Raw genomic sequence first — 22,961 nt, 5'->3', positions numbered from 1 at the left:
CAAGGGTTTTCATTCCAGCACTATGTGTACAACCAACACCCTCTCAGGTTTGACCTATAAAAAGCTCAACACGTTATTGGATCTTCATATTAGGTGCATCTCAGACTAATGGACAGTTATTATTCTATTGTCAAGACATGAAATGCTTGACTTTGAGGCTAGCAATGTTGCTTGGATATTGAGCTGTTACTGTACTATGGTTGACTCTTACGTTATATTTCTAATTACAGTTCAAAGGCAGTTGACATTGCCCCCCAACATCTCTGATGGATAATACTATAGTCATCCAAACGGAAATTATACCCTACAAACCCCTTTCACCTTGAATCTAGAATGTTTTGAAGTTTGGTATCTGACTGCTGGCACTGTTATTTCTCCTAGTAAAGCACATTGATACATCTTTATTATGGATCTGAGTGCTCTATAATATCAAGGGAACTGTACTTGGGGCCTTAGGGACCCAGTCTACTGTTTGCTTTCTATTCTAAACAGGTAGTTCATTCTATCAGTCTACCTGGCCTCCAATTATAAGTCACTCTGGACAGAGCATCTGTTAAATGCCTAAATTGTAAATCGTTGCCAATTAGCTGACTAAAATGAAAACCAGCTTCCCATGGATGAGAGCTCGGAACCGCTCACCTGCAATACATACAATTCATAAACACAAACAGTTTGTGTTTGAAACATGCTGTAGTATGACCCATATATACTAGTATGTATGTATGTATGTATGTACCTTTTGTATTCTATTTAGGATCAGGCAGGCAGTGATCACAGGCTTCACACAGGCCTCTGACTCTTGTGTTGTCTATTAAGGCACGATTAAAAGTATTTAAGGTGATGTTTATATTTGGTTAGAATACGTGTTAAATAGCTTTATTCTGATAGCAATCATTGATAGTGTTGGATAAAAGGAGTCTCCTCGTCTCTTCAGTAAACAGAAAATAAATGTTCATGTCGGGATGTCATTTTTATCCAGTCAGAAGAGAGCACTCATGCAGGATACACAATTGAAATTGGAAGTGATGAAACGAGTAAATGAGCAGACCAAATGGGAACTGAAACACAAGCTGTGAAATGATATCAGCTCTCCTGATTGGATGAAATTTGTAACCCCCCTGAAATATTTTTCTCCTGTTCATTAAAAAGCTAGAGAGACAGGGAAAGCCCTGAACAAACCTATATATTATAACAAATATTACTTCCAGTGGCTTAAGTTAACATCGTATAACTCTTGGGGTCTAGAAACACTGACACCCACTAGGAAGGACACACACACACACAGACACCTGTCTTCGTTCCTAACCCTGAATTGTCCCGGTTGACCCAATTTTACAGATGACGAGGAAGAGGAGATCTCGGAGACTGAGGCTCCCAAGGTGAAGAAAAAGAAAAAGGCAAAGAAGAGTCGAGACAGCAAGAGCAGCAAGAGGCGCTCGCGCAGAGAAGTAAGGACGCCATGTTTGTTTCTGTCATGTTTTGCTTTCCAAATACGGTCACATCTGCTTTTAGCAGTACCACACACTGTTCATTGAGCATTTTTTTGTGTTGAAGTTGGCTAGTAATGATGATTAGCCTCAATTCTATGGTAGGATCTTTTGACAATGCAACATAGAATGGTACTCAAATTCATCGTATTCACTGTTGTAGTCCACATTTTTCTGTTGCTGTATTCGTCCCTAGCAGAAACATGTAGCTTCACCTTTTAATGTATCCTTAACTTCTTTCTCTCCCTACGGAATACACACAACAAAAGCTAAATACCTCCTTATCCTTCCTTCCTCTTAGCAGGAGTTGGCCATCAGCTCCCCGGAGCCCATGGACGTTGCTGGGCCAGAGGTGGAAGAGGACGCGCCCCCTGTCCACCGCTCCGACAGTGAAGGCAGCGACTACACGCCCGGACGCAAGAAGAAGAAGCGAGCGAGCAGCGGGAAAGAGAAGAAGTCGAGGAGCAGCACCGGGGCCGACAGGAACTCTGCCTCCAAGTCGTCGAGGAAAGATCCCGAGCCAGAGGAAGAGGAGGACGATGATGACGACGATAACTCGGTGAGGAAGATGGCACGCGATGATGGGGTCGGGGAAGAACGGGAGTGGGGGGGATGTACATCTATAGCAGTCGTTCTCAACCTGTGGGTCTGGATCCCTAGGGGGGGCCCAACATGATTTTGAGGGGGTCCCCAGATGACAGTGAAGTGACAATTTAAGGACTTTTAAGACCTTTTCAATACCTAAAAAATATACCATAAAAACCGGTCCACCATTGGCCAAATTGTCAAATAATATAAGACTGAAGCAAACATTGTGAAAATAGCCGATCTATGTGAACTTGTAGATCTGCCGTTTTCACAATATTTATCTGTGGAACGAAGTCAAACTAAATGTAATGCCTCAACTCCTAGATTCCAAGTGCTTGTCAGGGTGGGGAGTCCCCAAATATGATTATTTTGGTGGGCCACAGCTTGAAAAAGTTGAGAACCACTGATCTAAAGAAACGGAACATGATATACGGTATATAAAAGATTCCATTCAAGTAATTTGTCTTTACAAGCACTGTGCTCCACTTGTAAGTGGCGTACGGTTGGCAGCTACAGTATAGTACCAGACGTGCTTGGGTTTACTATTGGCCTGGTACGCGGTGAGAGCTGGGAGAGTGATGATACCATGTTGAAAATGGACCAGTATATTACCCATACCCACTATGTGTCAGACCGGCGGTTCTGAACCTAGTTTTGCACTCTGACCTGAACTCAACATTGACCACTGAGTCAGAACCTGACAATATTACTCTTGTTAAAGTCGTTCCATGCCCATGTGACCCTGTTGGAATGTCTGGTGTGCTTTTAGGGTTACATCACCAGCGTGCATTTTCGTAGAAATTGTTGAGGCGGTACTGTCAGGGATTGTGCCTGGTATACCTATAAAGCAGGGATAATGCATGTAATAAAAGCATATAATCTTATTCCAAAATCGTGTCAGTCAACAGAAGACCTAGAAGGTCTTTTGTTGACTGACGGAATAGGCCCGTTCAATTCCAATTGAACGGGCCAAATGATTGGCGACATCAGTTCTTGAGCGTCTGACGTCCATATCTAAGCTGGATATGTCTGTAGAGAGAGAGAGAGAGACAGAGGTAGAAAAAATGATGCTGTTGAACAAAGAGATGGGTCTGACAGACAGACAGAGAGCCAGCCAACCAATGGGGGCTCTCGTATTTAATGACACTTATGCAAGGGGGAGGGGGGGGGGGGGGGGGATTGCGGGGTGGGTATAAGGCATATATGCAGTTACCATGGCAACCCCACAGCCTAGCTGCTGTGCCGTGCCTTTTCTCTTGACCCTTTTTTTTTGTTGTTAGATAAACACATTCTTGATTGTTTCGTGGAACACACCAGTCCTCTGCTGCTCTACCGCAATTCATTCTCTTTAAACAAGGCAGGAACAAGCCACTTACTTTTATTGAGAGAGTCAGTCGCTAGTCCGGGCTGGAGACGGTATAGTGGAGAGCAGACTCTGGTGGGACTCGATCATAAAATGTAAAGGTAAAGGTGTGGCCAAAATCAGACATTTATCAATAGATAAATGTCTGATTTTGACCACGTTTTTCACCCACCAGCTGCAGTGAACGATAGATCATCCACATTCAGTCTTAACAACCACATATAGTTTTTGGAATAGATGAGAAGCTCCAGGCAGATAGTGTCTGGTGAGAGCGGAGGTAGTGTTACTTTCTTGGTGGTGGATTCAGGACGTAATAAAGTAATTGGGCAGACTTAGTAAAGCCTGATTTGTACTTGTTGTACAATGGTGTTGTGTGCCGATCTCCAAGCTCACAACACGCCACATCTGCAATACACTGTGAGCTTGGAGAACAGTTACCTGGAGAACAGTTGGCCACAGACAAACAAAAAAGCCTTTTTAACTCAACATTTTATGTCATGGACATAGACTAGGCATAGCATGTGGTTGGGGCCAAAGCTTTATGAGATTATTATTTTTAATATAATTGTATCTGGCAGAATGGCACATTGCTATAACAGGTTTTTTCAAAGGTGCCACAACCTAGTCATTTGCTCTCTGCATGCTTAGTCACCCCAGTACAGTGTGTGTGAGCGGACATGATTGGGCGATATGGGCATCAATATAACACTGGACAAATATGGAAAGCTTTATTTCCTGCTCAAAAAGTACAAGGTACAGAAATGTGTTATTGTTAATCCACCTGACATGTGTAAACCTCTACATTCTATATGATTGCAAAGCCACTTCAAATATTGCATTTGCTGTTGTAATGAATTTCCTTCAGGCATAAGAGTGATATGGCCCAGTTGGCAGTCATACTGGCTAGCCCCTTATTGGCCAATAACTTAATGTCACTGGTGTCTGGTCAGTGTCGGAAGAATTCAGTCTGCCATGGAGGGCCGAGACAGTGTGCAGGTTTTCATTTCAACCAAACACTACACCAGCTGACCTGACTCCAGTGAGTTCTTGACTGCATCACAAGTTTTTGGTCAATTCTTTTAATGCAGTGTAGTGCTGCTGATACTGGCTTGCTGATATGAATGTCAGCTAAGCCTGGGCTTTATAAACTTTCATGTCACGGACCTCCCAATTTGACTTTCATTAGGCCACGAACCACCCATAACAAATGATTTTGTCCAAGGGGCCCTGATATACAAAGAAAGTTTTGATTGAAATGATCGTAGAACGATGAGGAATGGATTCATTGTGGTGATATTCAAACATAAACTATTATTAGAAAAGTCCCTCATACATTTTGTGTTTTTTTGTGTCGTGATAATCCCAAGGGAATTTAATTATAGTGAAATTAAACGACTAATTTATCTAGGGGTGTCCTCTAGACCCCACTTTGAAAGCCACTCTGAATTAGGCCATATCTCCCTATATAGCTGAAGATACATATTAACGGTAATTTATAATTAAGTTTGTGCCCCTCCCTGGCACACGATGGCACACCACCGACTTAAACAACCGAGGGGGAATGAGGCACAGAGAGGATTGAAGTGCCTTGCTAATACACCCAGAGAGTGACACATGTGAGGTTGAACAGCTTGGCCATGGGCAGCTGGCATTAAACCTGCTATGTGTGTGAAACCAAGGAGACTGCATTAGCTCATTAGCCTGGCTTAAATAATTCAGCCTGAGATGGGCATCTTATTGTACATGCGTGGTCTTCCTTCCTTTGCCAAACCGAGCTCCCCTCCACACTTTGTTCCTCAGATCGATGGATTAGATTAGCATCGATGAGGTTCCGGCAGCTCGGTGAGCTGCAGCGCCACTCTCAGCTGACAGGCTGCGCTGTTTCGTTGACTTTACTTAAGACTGATTTTGATGTATGCTTGTGTTTAGTCCACACTGGGAGTGGGAGTTTCACTTTGTGTGCTGTGCGTGCTTTGTGTCCCCCCCTGGCCTGGCATCCCAGTTGCACATCATCGCTGTCGGGCAAAAAAAACTTGTATGTCCAAAACTGTTGCAGGAAATGGAAAAAATAACCTGTGTATACGTTTTCGAAAATTGTAGCTTATAGATCGGCTATTTTTAATACTTTGGTGCGACACTCGTGTGCAACAAAGTAGGGCATTTATATTTTCATATTTCATACAAGTTGAAATATGGATATAAAAGGTTTCTGTCCATCAGTAATAAATGGAGCTGCTGCTCTGATGGCAGGGCAAAAATCAGACTTGATAATAAAGTGTCATCATGCTTCAGATCAGTGCCAACATACAGTATATGTGGATGGTTTCTGTTTCGCTAAGTACAAGGACCGTCTGTGTATTAAACACTTCACTGACAACGAGGGCTACTGTGACAAAGTACACAGGCCATACAGGACATTAATTCAGGCTGTAGACTATACACTTGGACAGCAGAAAAGGCTCGCAGCTTAATATTTTAGGAAGTAAATGGTACTGGTGACAGTGAAAAGAGGTAGTATAGTACCCCATGTAGTAGGTATTGAAATTTGGATTAAATTAGGAAGGAAACGTGATCGCCAGCTTGTTATTCTCCATAGAATAACAACCTCTAAATGTTTTATTGATTGACTGCCAGAAGAATAATAAAGGTTGTGTTTTGTGTGTGTGTAGGAGCCTAAGACATCCTCCCAGCTGCTGGATGACTGGGGAATGGAGGACATCGACCATGTCTTTACAGAGGAAGACTACCGCTCCCTCACCAACTACAAGGCCTTCAGCCAATACGTCAGGTACTTGCACGCACACACACATACATCATGGTTAAATACCCGGTGGGAAGATTTGTGTTTGCCTTTTTTATTGTATCGTTATTAATGCTCTAAAGCAGCGATTCCCCAACTTGTGGGCCGGGTCCCACTAGAGCAATGGTTCTCAAACTTTTTCATGTCAAGGACCCCCAAAATGATATGTATTTGGCCGCGGAGACCCCATCTCAAAACATGTTGTTCCAGGGACCCCCAGAAACAAAGTATTGAGTTACAAATGTTCTCTTAGAAAAATACTATATTCAAAGATTTGCACAACATTTCATTTTTTCCCCAAAAATAGTAGATCTACAAGCTCATAGCACGGCACTCTGTGCTGCGCTGTGAGCTTGTAGGTCTGCTATTTTTGAATGGCCAAAGTATAAAAGGTTAAAGTGGTTAAAATGATTGTGATGCTACATAAACTAATTTAGCCGGGGACCCCTTGGTACCCCCCCAAGGACCCCTGGGGGTCCCCGGACCCCACTTTGAGAAGCAACGATCTAGGACATCTATTGCGCTCCTTAAAATGTATTCCATCTGTTGTCCCCCTTCCATAGGCCCCTGATCGCCGCCAAGAACCCCAAGATCGCCGTGTCCAAGATGATGATGGTGCTGGGAGCCAAGTGGCGCGAGTTCAGCACCAACAACCCGCTGCGGGGCGCCGCGGCCGCCAACGCGGCCCTGGCCACCGCCAACGTTTCGGCCGCCGTCGAGAGCATGGTGTCGGAGGCCGCCGCGCCGCCGCCGCCCGCCCCCGTCGCACCCCCGCCCGTCGTGGAACCCCAGCCACCTCCCCCCGCACCGCCGCTCCGCAAGGCCAAGACCAAGGAGGGCAAAGGTACCAGGAAGACCATTTTATCTGATGTTGGAACGTAATTGCCAAGTTCTCAACACGTTTACCGTCGTGATTTATAGCCCTTTTCGACTACAAGAACTAAGTTAGCCGTGCTGTGAAACGTATTTCACAGATTCTGGATTTGTTTCCATTACGCTACTGCTCTGTTTCACATGAGGTTCTCGGAACCTATTTTGGGCCCTGCTGAGGAGGTGGTACTAACCCTGACAGTTCTGAGAACCCAGAACTGAGAACGTATACTTAATTATTTTTTAAATGGCGACAATGGCAGATCTACAAGCTCTGCGTTGCGTTGTGAGCTTGTAAAATGTCTATTTTTGCTTTTTTGTTCTTTTAATGAACTTATTTTTTATGACATACAGTAGCTCCTCTGGTTATAATGGAAATGTAAAAACAAAAACCATCACAGAATTTCGCAGTTTCTGGAAGGTTTCAGGTGATGGAAGGGTTCAGGGTTTATCCTTCATAGTCGAAAAGAGCCGTTTGATATGGTCATGGGGATGTTCCCGTTCAGGTCCCAAGAGTGTCTTTGTGACCCCTCTGTGTGCGTTCTTCTACCTGCAGGTCCAAACGCCCGGAAGAAGTCCAAGCCGGCGGCAAAACCTCAGGAGAAAAAGAACGCCGCCAAAACAAAGAAAGTGGCTCCTCTCAAAATCAAACTGGGAGGATTCAACAGCAAGAGAAAACGCTCCTCGGTGAGAAAGCTTCTCTTCTCGCACAGTCGCACTCTCTTAACTCTGGACACCAGGACACCCAGATGACTGCTGTTCTTATCCCTCTAGTCTAATACATATGATCCTTTTTCTGTGTGTTTCAGAGCGAAGAGGACGAGCCAGACGTGGACAGTGATTTTGATGACGCCAGTATGAACAGCGTGTCCGTCTCCGACGGCTCCAACAGCCGCAGCAGCCGGTCCAAGAAGAAGCCCTCAAAGTCGAAACCCAAGAAAAAGAAATGTACGTCTGTGTGTGTGATTCTGTACATTATTGTAGTGGCTCTCAAACCTTTTTAATTTCAAGAACCCACATAACTCGGGAGAGTGTACAAATGGGAACCCCCACAAGGAACCTTGAGGGTCGCTGAACCTCACTTTGAGAGCCACTGCTTTATTGGGAGGATATTGGGAGGAAAGTATAGGAAATGGGGTAATTGTGCTGGTCCTTACCTTTCAAGGCACTATCTAAACCTTGGCCTAGGGTCAGGATTAAGGTTAAGATCAGGCAAATGGAGTGGAGATGGTTGTGGAATTCAGTTTAATCATTGGAATATTCTCGCACGTATGGTAATATAAACCTATGTTGGAACCCATGTTTACCCATTGAGCACAAGGGGTTAAAACCCATAAACCTGCCAGTGTTGGTGACATACCGAGCTACATGATGTTAATTAGCATAAGGACCTAGGCCTGGACATGTTCTGTTAACAAATGTGCTTAAGGAAGGAATGTAAGGCAGTGTGTATTGCAACACAAGGATGGACGTGTGGTGTGTGTGTGTGTGTGTGTGTGTGTGTGTGAGAGAGTGTGTGCACGTAGTCGCGCATCGACCGTTAGTCACTGGGCGTGACTCAGTGTTTAAGGCTTTATATTTAGACAAGGCATCTTGGTTTGGACAGTTCATATCAGCTAGTGACGCATACTCGCATTAATGAATGCATTCGTTAGGCCATGTCCAACAACAGACATGGGTTATTTCCATTAGAGCCTGAGCCTGTTGGGTACAGAGGAAGATTACAAGAGGCTAGATTGAGAGCCAGGGTTGTGTGTATCTGCCAGATGAGACTTTAAAGTGACTGCGTTGTGAGCTTGTAGATAAGTTATCTCGCAAAGAGGTTTGGTGTAGAATCTGTAGATGGGGAGAAAAAAAGGATGGGGCCAAGTATAGAGATCTTAGGGACCCTGTCAACTGAACTGTAAGGGTTTTAGGTGGTTAAGACCCCAGGGGTCCTTGAGGGAGTTCCAGGGGGTCCCCAGCTAAATGATGGATAGTTAGGAACCAAATGGACTCTTATGGGTCTGTAACTAGAGAGTGTACAAATGGGACCAAATTGGACCCTAATGGGTCCATTTGAGACTTTAAAATCACTTGCATTGGAAACGCAAATGTCTATAATCTCTCTATCTCTTGGTCAACAGTGGAAACAGAGGAAGGTGACGGCTACGAGACGGACCATCAGGATTACTGTGAGGTGTGCCAGCAGGGCGGCGAGATCATCCTGTGTGACACCTGTCCCCGTGCGTACCACATGGTCTGCCTGGACCCCGACATGGAGAAGGCCCCCGAGGGCACCTGGAGCTGCCCGCACTGCGTAAGGGACACACTTTGTGCACGGAACTCACACAGATGTTGTATTTCACATAGCTGCACCACACAACCAAGTAGGTTGCTGGTTCAATCCCCCCCCCCCACAATGACCTGTGTGTGTGTGTGTGTGTATATGTCAGTCCTGTCTAATTCAGCACAGAATGTATAGTCAAGCTGAAGGATCTTTTTAAGGACTGAATGCATGGAAATAATAATGAAATGTTGACCCTGAAAGTCTAGTTTCATGACGAGATATTAAATCGATTTCACCTCAAAATAAATTTGTATCCCCGTCCTCTGATACCAGACAGGCATTTTAAGATTTGAGGGCATAATGTCTTACCTCTGGATAAAAAACCCTCTGCTTAAAGGGCAAGATCACTTTGGTAGAGGTTTGGGTTGTGTAGTTACCTTGCCATGATGTAACTCCAAAGGTGGACAAGAAATCAAAAATAACTGCTCCATTGATTAATTAATTGATTGATAATTCAAAATATGCTCTCCATTGACTTAAATTGTAGGGTAAAACAGCTCTCAAAGTCACTTTTTAGCACATAAACAAACAAAGATGATTCGGACAATATAGAACATCACCAACCCAGTATTGTTTTTTATTTTACTATTTAAAGCTCCGGATCCATGGATCCAGTCCAGGATTTCTTCTTAATAAAAATGGCAAAATCAACAGGAAGTTAACATTTTAACAACACGTTTTCCTTTCCCCGCCTCAGGAGAAGGAGGGCATCCAGTGGGAGGCGCGCGAGGAGGTCTCAGAAGCCGAGGAGGACGCTGAGCCCGAGGCCGCCGAGCCCGAGGAGGACGACCACCACATGGAGTTCTGCCGGGTGTGCAAGGACGGCGGCGAGCTGCTGTGCTGCGACACCTGCCCCTCCTCCTACCACATCCACTGCCTCAACCCCCCGCTGCCCGAGATTCCCAACGGAGAGTGGATCTGCCCGCGCTGCACGGTAAACACAGATGGCTTTTCTTTTTCAGCTACGAGAACTATGTGAACCTGTATTTCACAGGTTCTGGTTTTGTTTCCATGCGCTATGGCTCTGTTTGATTGAATACTTTTTTAACAGTTTGCAAATAGTAGTACAGTGGTACGACTATAACATGATGCTGAAAGGATAACACAAAAAGCCCTGAGGGCTTGTTTCCATTGTGGTCCTATGTATTCAATTAATCAAGACGTGCAATAACATACAAGAAATCATCAAGGTTCTTAGAACCTAATTTGGGCCCTGCCGAGGAGCTGGTACTAACCCTGAGTTCTAGGAACCCAGAACTTCAGAACATTACATTTTCCATGAAAAGCTCACAACGCGTTGCATCTCAGAACTTCACTGGTTCTGGATCGTTTCAGGCCATGGAAGGTCCTGAGTTACCCTTTCATAGCGAGAAGAGCCAAGCGTGGGTGAATAGTCTGGTGGGGCAGGCAGTGTAGAAAATGATGGGCTTCCTGCACTGGGCTCGGCTTGAGAGAGACAGAAGGAGATTTGACTGTGAATTCAGCCACTTGGGGCAAGAGATCGGTACTGAGGGTTCTTGGAAACGCAGTCTTAAGTGTGGTATCAATTTATGAAGGGCTTATTGCCAGCATGCCTGAAATGGCAAATCAAAACGTTGTATCGGTGTAGCGCAATTTGGCAAATCAGACGGCAGCTGTTGCACCTGCGTGCTCGTGACAAGTGCGGGAATGCATTACAAACCGAGAGTGAATGTTCAAACGCAGCTGCACCGTTTTAAATTCTCATGTTTACCCCCCCCAAAAAATATATTATTACCAGGTTTACTCGACTGGAGAGTAGAAATTAACCTCATAAGTGCTATATTCACTTTGTTGTACGTCAAATAGCATCTACAAGCTCACAGCACATCGCATTGTGATCGTATAGATCTGCTGTTTTCACCAGATGTTTGCCTTATTTCTGCGGAATGTTCCCCTGTATTTGCCAAATGTTTGTATAATGTCCTAGGGACACTAGGGTTCATGTGGTTAGTCACATGAACAACGTTAGTCAACGGTTTCTATTCTTAACCCATTAAAACCGGGAAAGCATCTTTTTGTTGGCTTCGCGCTGCAAGCTATTTTTGAACATTTCTGATAAATCTTGGAAAGTGTGAGAACTACTGATTTAGAAGGCATTTCTAGAATCGGCCTCAGGTTCTGGTTTTCGTGAAACGTAAAACACGTTTTTCCTCTCTTGGTCCTCCTAGTGTCCCAACATGAAGGGGAAGGTGCAGAAGATCCTGACGTGGCGCTGGGGCGAGCCCCCTCCGCCGACGCCGGTGGCCCGACCCCCGGACCTGCCCGCCGACCAGCCCGACCCCACGCCGCTGGCCGGCCGGCCCGACAGGGAGTTCTTCACCAAGTGGTCCAACATGTCCTACTGGCACTGCTCCTGGACCAGTGAGCTCCAGCTGGAGCTCCACTGCCAGGTGCTGTTCAGGAACTACCAGAGGAAGAACGACATGGACGAGCCTCCGCCCATCGACTTCGGCCAGGAGGGCCAAGAGCTCTCGTCTTCCTCCAAGAGGAAGAAGAAAGACCCGATGTATGCTCAGATGGAGGAGAAGTTCTACCGCTTTGGCATCAAGATGGAGTGGATGATGATCCACCGCATCCTCAACCACAGGTAAACGCACACATACTTGCACGTTTCTATTTAGGGCTGTCACGATTACAAATTTAAGTTGACGATTAATTGTCACTAAAATACTTGCGATTACCTATTTAGTTGTTTGTTTGGCATTCAACATTGGAATATATAAATACTTTTTTTAATTTCTGCTTCGTAATTAAAAAATCCACAGGGCAGATATGATAAATAACTTAAATATACAAAGAAATTATTGACATTTTTTACATGTAAAAATTGCAGAAATAGCTGATCTACAAGCTTGCAACGCGTCAACTGCTTTTTTTAAATCGTAAATGTGTGAACATTTTTCAACATGGAAAGGATTATGACGATTATGCAACGATTATCTCAAAAAATGATTAAGATTAGACTATTATGTAATAATTGTGACAGGCCTATTTGTATTGCTATACTCGTGGGGACATCAACATTTTAGGAGAGTTTTAACTAAATCTGACAGGACCCCAAGCCCTAAATCTAACCTCTAAATAGTAACTGCCTAACTCTAACAACAACCTGAATCATTGTAAACCTAACTCCCCTCTAACGTTTGTAACCATAAAACAAAAAAGTCTTGTGAGGACCAGGTCAATTATGTGCGTTGTTATTGTTGATGCTGACTTCTTTTTATGTTCTCTGACCCGCTCCAGCGTGGACAGGAAGAATAACGTCCACTACTTGATCAAGTGGAGAGATCTGGGCTACGACCAGGCCACCTGGGAGGCGGAAGACATGGAGATCCCAGAGTTTGACATCTTCAAAGTGCAGTACTGGAACCACAGGTATATAAACCTTCTAAAACCACTGTAATGCATGGATTAAAGTTCTGAGTCACCACGACTGATTTCAGACTGATTCCATAGAAGTCAGCATGTCTTTGTGTGTCATGCACCGAAAATAAGTTAACTACAAGCTTGCGTTGTAAACTTGTTATTTTCTTGCTATTTTCGGTTATTCATTATTTTAAGATTAAAGAGTATTTTAAAGTGGTCAAACTAGCAGACACTAGAATATATGTTCAACCTTCCAGAAAATCCCAATGATATTTCAAAAAAGCAAAGTTTAAACCATCAATCTGCATTCTGCAATGTCTTCAACTGGTTGGCTATATTGCTACCAAGTCGTGATATTTAATTTAGCTTTAATCCCATGTGTACTGGCATCATTCAGTGCACTGCATCGCTAATGTTAACGTATGCAACTTTGTATAATGTGTGTTTCTGTAGAGAGCTGATGATGGGAGATGAAGGCAAACCAGGCAAGAAGATCAAAGTTAAAGGGAGGGTGAAGAGGTTGGACCGGCCTCCAGACAACCCCATGGTCGATGTGAGTAGAACACGACACCTTTTTTTGTCGGACTACTTCAAACCTTTAAACCTCCCTTTGTTTGTTTTCCTATGACAATCCACCTAAGCCTTGTATACTGTACATTGATGTATGACAAACGGGGAAAATAGATGCAGATCGGATATTTGTTTTGCTATTTTTGGGAAAAATACAAATGAACTAAAAGTTTCGAGGGGTGTGGTTTTATACCAGTGGTTCTCACCAGTGGGGGTCCATGGACCCTTGGGGTTCCTTGATGGGGGTTCTAAATTGGCCCTTACAGGTCTGTAACTCTTGAGAATTTACAAAGTGGAACCAAACAGACCCATTTGTACTCTCTGAGTTATGGGGATCCTTTAAAAATTGAAAAGGTTTGAGAACCACTGTTTTATACTAACAGAGACACTCTGAACATACAAGTGTGCATCTGTTGAACTTTAAATACATTACGGGGGGAATTAGCTTGTTTAGTGTCACTTTTTTAAACATTGGTCTTGACTTTCCTCCTCTTCTCCATCCTCCTCCTCTCTGCCTACCCTTTATCCACCCCCCCCGCCCGCCCTCGTTCCCTCCTCATCCCACCTCTCCAGCCCACCATAAAGTTTGACCGTCAGCCAGAGTACCTGGAAACCACGGGGGGCACCCTCCATCCGTACCAGCTGGAGGGTCTCAACTGGCTGAGGTTCTCCTGGGCACAGGGCACGGACACCATCCTCGCCGACGAGATGGGCCTGGGAAAGACCGTCCAGACCGCCGTCTTTCTCTACTCGTTGTATAAAGAGGTAAAGAAGAGCCCTTGCTTTCCTATATATATATATATACCCACCTTGGCCTCCACATACCTTATACCTTATTCTTAACCCATTCAATCCGGGAATGCATCTGTGTCATTTTTAGATGTCTTTGGCTATTAAAAAATAGCAGATATATACAAGCTCATAGCGCGGCACCGAGTGCCGCGCTACGAGCTTGTAGATCTGCTATTTTCTTTTTTAAATCGTGGAAACATTTTCAGCAAAGAGATTTGGTGTAGAGGGAAAAATGGAGTGTAGACCCCTGGGGGACCCCAGTCAATGGCATATCTAGGGTTTCAGTGTTTAAGATCCATATCATTTGCCCTTTTTGAAGTTTCAAGTGTTTACTTGATATCACTTTTCAATCATTTTAACCCCCTTTTGTTTTAAATTAATAATTTTCAATTAACTATTTTTTAAAATAGTTTTTAGTACCAGTGTGGCCCACACATAGAAATCTGCTCTGTCTATGAATCTATGGGTCTGTCTTCCTATAGGTGGCTGTAATCCTCTTGGCCGCGGGCCAACCAGCCATTTTGTATGTGTCAGCTGAAATGTGACGACATTAAAAGCTGAATCTGAGACTGTAAACACACTGTGATGCTGGTCACGTGAGCAGCTACTGCCACCTAGTGGCGGGAGGCCTCATTTAACTAGGAAGTACAGACTTCCTATCACAGAGACCCCCTCCTGCTGAGATTTGTCTGGAGGCCATTTATCAGCTTTCGAAACTTTTTTTTTCTTCTTTCCTGTAATGGTTAACTAAGACATGAGTCATTTGTTTCCTGCATTTCCCCCATCATTTATGTAGTCTGAAAATATGTTTTATGCAGAAATATACTGGATAAATGACTTAATGACTTCTCATTGTACCTAAAAATAGTTTTAATTTCTGTTTTATAAATCTAGTATGTGTGTTATGAAGACAAAATGAGGAAAGTAAATATGATGGTAAAATAGATAATAAAATAAAATATAGTTGGACACAGAAAAGTGTTGTTTTTACGTGGCACCACTTGCATGCTGCTTCTCGCTGTCAGTACTTGATGTGATATGAAAAATATATTGTTGCTGTTGGGCAGAAACCTCATATCTCCATATTTTAACTTTTTGTGTTTTTTAATGCCCTACCTGATCATCCCTTCAGCGTTAAACAAAAGCATCAAAAGCAGCAGATCCGCAAGCTTGAGCTTGTCGATCAGCTACATTTGCTGTTTTTTTATTTGAATCCTGAAAAGTAACACTTTTGGACATGTGAGGTTTCCACCCGACAAGAGACGATATCATGCACGAAATACCTCAAATCATGTTAATACATCTCTCTCTCTCTCTCTCTTGCCACCCAGGGCCACTCCAAGGGGCCGTTCCTGGTGAGCGCCCCGCTCTCCACCATCATTAACTGGGAGAGGGAGTTTGAGATGTGGGCGCCAGACATGTACGTGGTGACGTACGTGGGGGACAAGGACAGCAGGGCCGTCATCCGGGAGAACGAGTTCTCCTTCGAGGACAACGCCATCCGCGGGGGGAAGAAGGCCTCCAGGATGAAGGTGAGGAGAAAAGACTAGATCAGTAGTTCTTCTCCAACCTTTTTTTATTTCAAGAACTCCCTTAATTCTGCAGGAGAAGTTGGTTTAGAAACAGCAATGGCAGTTGGAAAATGTTTCACCTGATTGATGTTTGAACCTCCTTGTGTTTGTGTGTCCTAACAGAAAGACTCGGCTGTGAAGTTCCACGTGTTGTTGACCTCCTATGAGCTGATCACAATAGACACGGCCATCCTGGGCTCCATAGACTGGGCCTGTCTGGTGGTGGACGAAGCTCACAGACTGAAGAACAACCAGTCCAAGGTAGAGAGACACACACATAAATATGAGATACATATACAGGGATTGAAAAACAACCAGCCTTAGGCTGAGAAAGTCATAACGGGTCAAAACCCAAATTCACATTGACTGCCATGTTGCTGTATATTAACCACTTAATGCCTATACACTTCGTCCTATGACATTTTATAATGTGTTATTTTCTCCTCTCCACTATGTGTAGTTCTTCCGTATTTTGAACAACTACCCGCTGCAACACAAGCTGCTGCTGACTGGAACTCCACTGCAAAACAACCTGGAGGAACTGTTCCATCTCCTCAACTTCCTCACGCCAGAGAGATTCAGGTACCGTTTGTGTGTGAGGGAGAATATAGGGTTTGGTGTGTGAGCTAAGTATTAGTCTAGGGCAGAGTTTCGAATATCACACTATTTCTCAGTTATTGCAATATTTCTGTGATATCGCCAGCATGCTAATTCGTACTGCGTATCGGAAACGTTTGCGAGACAGCAAAGCAGTACTACGTTTTGGATGTCACCCAAGACTACTCACTATACAAGTACAGCATTTGATGGCTGACTATGCCTGTGTCTAGGTTCTATGGTTACCATCATTGCAACATTTTTCCGTGTTAACCCAGTAAGACCTGAGGCCGATTCTACAAATGCCTTCTAAATCAGTAGTTTTCAAACACGCAAGGACCCCCCAAATTGAGCTGTGAGCTTGTATATCTGCTATTTTTTAATAGCCAACGTATAAAATCTAAAATGACATGGATTCTTTCCCGGTTTTAATGGGTTAACGGTGCAACATTCGTCTTGTCTCTTTCATTCATATTAGTAACCTGGAGGGCTTCCTAGAGGAGTTCGCCGACATCGCCAAGGAGGACCAGATCAAGAAGCTCCACGACATGCTGGGACCCCACATGCTGAGGAGACTGAAGGCCGACGTCTTCAAACACATGCCCTCCAAGACGGAGCTCATCGTCCGAGTGGAGCTCAGCCCCATGCAGAAGTAAGTGGAATTATTATTTCTACAGTAAAACCTCTTCTACGATGGCCTGGTAAACCATCCCGGTCACGTTGAATTCACATGTGTCTCTTGCAGACCAGTCTGGCCCCAACTAGCGCTGGGTGGGCGTTTTTTGAAGGAAACCAAAAAGTGGAAGGAGCCAATCAGCGTCTGGCTGCGCTCAGGGCTCTGTGATTGACAGACGTGGATTGCCTCTTGGTTTCTGGAAAACGCCCACCCAGCGCTTGGGGCCAGACCGTTCTGCAGAGAATTCACGTGACCTGGGATAGTTAACCAGGCTACTTCTACAAGCTCACAACGTGCTGCCGCGTTGCATTGTAGATCTGCTGCTTTTGCTTGAATGTGATTCAAATGGTACTAGATGCCGTACTCTGTGAGCGTGATTTCTGACCTCTGGTCGCCTCCCCCCCCGCTGCGTCCTTTCCATTCCAGAAAGTACTACAAGTTCATCCTGACCAGGAACTTTGAGGCTCTGAACACCAGAGGAGGAGGCAACCAGGTGTCACTACTAAACGTCGTCATGGACCTCAAGAAGTGCTGCAACCACCCCTACCTCTTCCCTGTGGCAGCCATGGTACGACCCACACACTCTCACTGAATGCGTGGATTAAAGTTCTCTGTCGACACGTCATTTAGATTCCATAGAAGTCAGCATGTCTTCTATGGAAGAATTTTGTGCTGCGAAAATGGCTAATCTACAATCTCTCAATGCGTCACAGACGCACTTGTAGATAAGCTATTTTCAGTTATAATTTTATTTTGCTGTAATCCATGTGAACGTAAGACAGAAACCATTACCACCAAGCTGTAACGAAGGGTCATTAACTGAATTACATTTTGGCGTGGTTTTCACTTCCATTATAAAATTCAAGTTAAATATTTCAAAAAAGTAAAAAACACGAAAGGTACTTCCGTCACCTACTGGCAGTGTGCACAAGAAATGTGGGGCTGATCGGTCTTGCAGTTCGCAAGATTAGCTGTGGACAAACACCCCCCCCCCCCCCATGGACTTGCTGAGACCAAGCTCATGTACACAGTTTATGTTTGTTCCAGATGTTTCTTGACCCTAACGTTTTCGTATTTTTGATCATTCCCAAACAGGAAGCTCCCAAGCTGCCCAATGGGATGTACGAGGGCAGCGCCCTCACCAAGGCTGCTGGGAAACTGGCACTGCTGCAGAAGATGATGAAGAAGCTGAAGGAAGGAGGGCACAGGGTCCTGGTCTTCTCCCAGGTAAACACGGCAGCACCTGGATAATATTTCTTCGTCTCTTGTCACACATACAGCAACATAATCAAACTGTAACATAGTTTACGGTGATCGAAAAGGAATAGGCTGAAGCTAAAAGCTTATATATGCCTAACATCCTACGTACATGTCATTTTGTTTGGCAAATAGCATTTGCAATTAACCTAAATCAATTAAACAAGCCAAACAAAGCCAAACAAACAAAACATTTCTAGGTGTTGAAACGTCATTTAGATTACTGGATGGTAATCTAAATAAAACAAAATCCTGCAATGTGTGTGGACTCTGTTTTGTTTAGGGAATTGTACCACTGCAATGTGTCTGATTACTAAACGTCAATTATTATAATTTTTATAGATGACAAAGATGTTGGACCTGCTGGAAGACTTCCTGGAGAACGAGGGCTACAAGTACGAGAGAATCGACGGAGGAATCACTGGAGGAATGAGACAAGAGGCTATCGACCGCTTCAACGGTGAGTCCGCACGCACGCACGCACGCACGCACGCACGCACGCACACACACACACACACACACACACACACACACACACACACACACACACACACACACACACACACACACACACACACACACACACACACACACACACACACACACACACACACACACACACACGTGCTTGCATTACTATACTTGTGAGGACATCAACATTTTAGGTTGCCGATTTTATGAATGCTATATACAAATAAATTCAATTTTCAACAAGCTCACAGTGAGCTTGTAGATCGGCTATTTTCGGTGTGCCACACTAGTCTGTCATGCAATTTGGTATCACGCATAACTCTACCATAACCCCTAAATTTCTCAAATTCTAACTGTACTTGTACTTGGTACATAATTATGGTCCTCACAAGTATATTAGTAATAACGTACACACACACACACACACACACACACACACACACACACACACACACACACACACACACACACACACACTTCTCTTAACTCTCCTTTCACACTGTCATTCACGCCCCCCCAGCGGTCTCATTAACTCTCCCCCCACTCTCTCTCTCTCTCACCGCCTCATTTATTTTGACTTAATGAGGCTTTCGTTGTAGATTAAAAGCATTGAATCTGGGTGTAGCTGTAGCCTGTAAATAACCTAATTTCCTCCATTCTTTCTTTGCATCCATCCAGCTCCTGGAGCCCCCCAGTTTGCCTTCCTGCTGTCGACCAGGGCAGGAGGTCTGGGTATTAACCTGGCCACCGCCGACACCGTCGTCATCTATGACTCCGACTGGAACCCTCACAACGACATCCAGGTACGATAGACAATGCGCGCGCACACACTCACACTCACTCACATATACTCTCATGCACTGACTCGCACACACAGAAGATTATACTTGCATAGTCTTTAGTTCTACCATGTGTAGCAGTGATAACATTCTTACTCCAATATGTCCAAAAAGCAGAACCATAACAAGTGACAACATTTGCTTAACATTTTGTCATGTGGGCTTAAAAAAAGACTTATTATATCCATATTCAGGAATAGAATAGTTTGTTTATGTAAGATGAACCTAAAGTAGATGCAACACCAAAAACGCAGGACAACGAAGAGTGCACAAATGGACGGTTCCATTTGTGCACTATTCGGTGTTAAATTAACACGTGTGTACTTGCCTCTTTCATTGCGCTAACTCTTGTCTTGCTTCCTCATGGGTGTGTTTTTACAGGCGTTCAGCAGAGCCCATCGTATCGGTCAGAACAGGAAGGTGATGATCTATCGCTTCGTCACCAAGGCCTCTGTGGAGGAGAGGATCACTCAGGTAAACGCTCTTCTTCATCACATCTCCTTAGAATTTTCAAACCATAGTCTCAAGCAAACATTTGTCATTGTAGGTTTATCTAAATTCAAAAATAAAAAATTACAAGAGCATGTGTGTTCCAATCCGCCCCCCCCCCCCTTCTCACAATTCAAAATGTCTCCACACATTTGTGTTTAGAGTAGCTTTATCTTAATCAGCGTATTTGCTTTTTGGGTTGGAAATGCTGTTGGATCACGACACGGGTCCCTTTTTCAGTATGAGAAGTTCAATAACTTGAAGTCTTGATTGTCTTACGACGGTGTATGTCGCTGGCTAGAGCCGATCTACAAACTCACAATGTGTCACAGTGACACACGTTGTGACCTCGTAGATTGTCGGTGAGCGACACGTCATAAACGACGGACTATATAAATGATGCTTTAGGCTCAACATGACTGTAATACCTCTCCTCGCTGCAGGTTGCCAAGAAGAAGATGATGTTGACTCACCTGGTGGTCCGACCCGGTCTGGGCTCCAAGACGGGTTCTATGTCCAAACAGGAGCTGGACGACATCCTCAAGTTCGGAACAGAAGAGCTCTTTAAAGACGAACTGAGCCTAATGGGTGAGGAGTGATGTAGAGTGGTGGATAATTCTTGGACCGGTCTGAACGGACCCTAGGGAAAAATTCTAAATTACTTGACCCGGTCCGAAATGGACCTCTTGGGTAACTGGACCCGGCCCCGAAGCGGGACCGAGGAAAACGGGCCGAGGGAAAATTCTAATTTCTCGGTTCGGGGCTCAGGTCTTCGGTTCCGGGCAGCCCCGTGCTACCCTCTAGTATAGTGGTTCTCAAAAATAGCGGATATACAAGCTTTGTACGTCTTGTAAATTAATAAAATGACTCTCCTTTTAGTTCTACTGCATCTCTTCTCCACTAGTCCCTCCCTAGTTTTTAAACGTTCGAAATCGAAAAAAACGATCGGAAAAATCAATATATTTAGTTTTAGTCATCATAGCTTAGTTTTTATTTTGTTTTCGTCAGTGAAAAAAGGTAGTCGTAGAACATTTTCCGTCATAGTTTTAGTCGACAAAATGAACACTTTGACTGTAATGGAGCTCCTGAATTAACATGATTTTGGGGTGCGTTGTTGTGTCGTTCAGCAGGGGGAACCTTAGCAGAGCCCAAGGAGGACGACGGCCAAGTCATCCACTACGACGACAAGGCCATCGACCGCCTCCTGGACAGGAACCAGGACAACACGGAGGACACGGAGATCCAGAGCATGAACGAGTACCTCAGCTCCTTCAAAGTGGCCCAGTACGTCGTCCAGGCCGAGGAGGAGGCGGTGAGTACCTGGGGGATTAAAGTGGATTAAAGTTCTCAGTCGACCAAGACTGATTTCAGTCATTTGGATTTCATAGAAGCCAGCAATGTCTTCTATGGAGCATGGAGCATTATTTTCTATCACTTACACACCCCATGAAGCCTTGAATTCATGAGTTTTTTTTTGTTTTTGTTGCATTCCTAAGACAATAATTTGATGACTGGCGGAAAGATGCTAATGCCTCCGGTAAGAGACTCAAAGTTGACACTTTGAGTCTCCTACCAGAGCCGCCATCGGTCAACAAAAACAAAAACATCCATGAATTCAAGTCTCCATGGGGTGTGTAATCGCTAGAAAAAAAGTCATTTTGGGGGTGAACTATCCCTTTTAATAGTCTTTAAAAGCAAAGGTTAAAGCTTCTACCAGTGATGTCTTCACCTGGTTGGCTGTATGTAGAACAGCTAGAACAATATTACTAAAACATCATAATTTTCAGCGCTAGTGTCTTTCATAATGTTTCACAAATCACACATTAAGACTCAAGTCATACAAACATGTTCTGTCGTGAATTTTTATTTTGCTTTTTTAATCCGTGAATAACTCCCTTATTCCAGGAGGAGGAGGTGCAGAGGGAGATCATCAAGCAGGAGGAGAGCGTGGACCCGGACTACTGGGAGAAGCTGCTGCGGCATCACTACGAGCAGCAGCAGGAGGACCTGGCCAGGAACCTGGGCAAGGGCAAGCGCATCCGCAAGCAGGTCAACTACAACGACGGCTCCCAGGAGGACAGGGGTACGAAAAAACGTTGTAGGTAGTCTGCCCAACAATGTGACTGTCGGGTGGAAAAACCTTTTGTATATGTCCCGAAAACTGTTAACCTTTTTTCAGGAAATGTGGAAGAAAGAAAGAGTTAAAAATGTTCTAGATAAAATTTGTGCAAATCTTTGAATATATATATATTTAAAGCGAACATTTGTAACTCAAATGGAACTAAATATTTTACCAACGTTCGCTTTAAAAATATATATATTCAAAGATTTGTGGGAAAAAAATCTAGATTTTTCAAAAATAGCAGATCTACAAGCTCATAGCGTGGCACTCGGTGCCACGCTATGAGCTTGTAGATCTGCTATTTTTTTTAATAGCCAAAGAAATCAAAAAATGTACACAGATGTGTTCCCGGTCTTAATTGGTTAACATGGTTCCCACGGTGATGAAAGAAATCCCGGAAATATTTTTAAATTAGAAAGAAAAAAAAATCCAGGCCTGGGGAAAAAGGTTTGGAGTGAATCAAATGTTTTGGGAGATGTTTGGATATACTGTACACTGTTTTTTGTTTAACATTACGTCAAGTATGTAACATGGTAGAATGTAGTGCTGCTTCTACACAAGCTGCCTGAGTGCGGCCCTAATGTACACAGGATGTCCACATCACGAAAATTAGATCTGCAAGCTAACAACACGTTGTACCTTGTGATACGTTTTTAGCTTGTAGATCTGTTCTTTTTGTCACGTGACACTTTTGCTTAAGTCTGTCTTTGTGCATTGATAGCACACTTGGTATAAGAGCCTCAGTATTGAACC

At 44.1% G+C, this 22,961-nt stretch overlaps 1 protein-coding gene across 7 annotated transcripts in view; it reads left to right on the top strand.

The window, feature by feature from the left end:
• chd4a (chromodomain helicase DNA binding protein 4a) overlaps window positions 1-22,961 on the top strand; it is a 35,917-nt gene that overhangs the window by 2,658 nt on the left and 10,298 nt on the right. For 5 of the 7 annotated variants that reach the window (XM_084081454.1, XM_084081455.1, XM_084081457.1 and 2 more), the window contains exons 3-26: window positions 1,339-1,448; window positions 1,789-2,046; window positions 6,108-6,226; window positions 6,802-7,082; window positions 7,665-7,795; window positions 7,918-8,056; window positions 9,235-9,407; window positions 10,135-10,371; window positions 11,627-12,045; window positions 12,702-12,833; window positions 13,278-13,377; window positions 13,968-14,159; window positions 15,518-15,718; window positions 15,881-16,018; window positions 16,218-16,339; window positions 16,833-17,006; window positions 17,457-17,598; window positions 18,126-18,257; window positions 18,630-18,747; window positions 19,437-19,561; window positions 19,979-20,071; window positions 20,530-20,674; window positions 21,214-21,398; window positions 21,992-22,184. In XM_084081454.1, the coding sequence (XP_083937580.1) occupies window positions 1,339-1,448; window positions 1,789-2,046; window positions 6,108-6,226; window positions 6,802-7,082; window positions 7,665-7,795; window positions 7,918-8,056; window positions 9,235-9,407; window positions 10,135-10,371; window positions 11,627-12,045; window positions 12,702-12,833; window positions 13,278-13,377; window positions 13,968-14,159; window positions 15,518-15,718; window positions 15,881-16,018; window positions 16,218-16,339; window positions 16,833-17,006; window positions 17,457-17,598; window positions 18,126-18,257; window positions 18,630-18,747; window positions 19,437-19,561; window positions 19,979-20,071; window positions 20,530-20,674; window positions 21,214-21,398; window positions 21,992-22,184 (4,059 nt within the window). The remainder of the gene's footprint in view (window positions 1-1,338; window positions 1,449-1,788; window positions 2,047-6,107; window positions 6,227-6,801; window positions 7,083-7,664; window positions 7,796-7,917; window positions 8,057-9,234; window positions 9,408-10,134; window positions 10,372-11,626; window positions 12,046-12,701; window positions 12,834-13,277; window positions 13,378-13,967; window positions 14,160-15,517; window positions 15,719-15,880; window positions 16,019-16,217; window positions 16,340-16,832; window positions 17,007-17,456; window positions 17,599-18,125; window positions 18,258-18,629; window positions 18,748-19,436; window positions 19,562-19,978; window positions 20,072-20,529; window positions 20,675-21,213; window positions 21,399-21,991; window positions 22,185-22,961) is intronic. The other 2 variants (XM_084081458.1, XM_084081456.1) reach the window with 1 other exon arrangement.

The sequence above is a fragment of the Gymnoscopelus microlampas genome, assembly GCF_963454915.1.
Source record: "Gymnoscopelus microlampas genome assembly, chromosome: 15".
Classification (NCBI taxonomy): Eukaryota; Metazoa; Chordata; class Actinopteri; order Myctophiformes; family Myctophidae; genus Gymnoscopelus; species Gymnoscopelus microlampas.
Note: the sequence above shows the minus strand (reverse complement) of the source record. Positions and strands in the feature narration are given on the sequence as shown.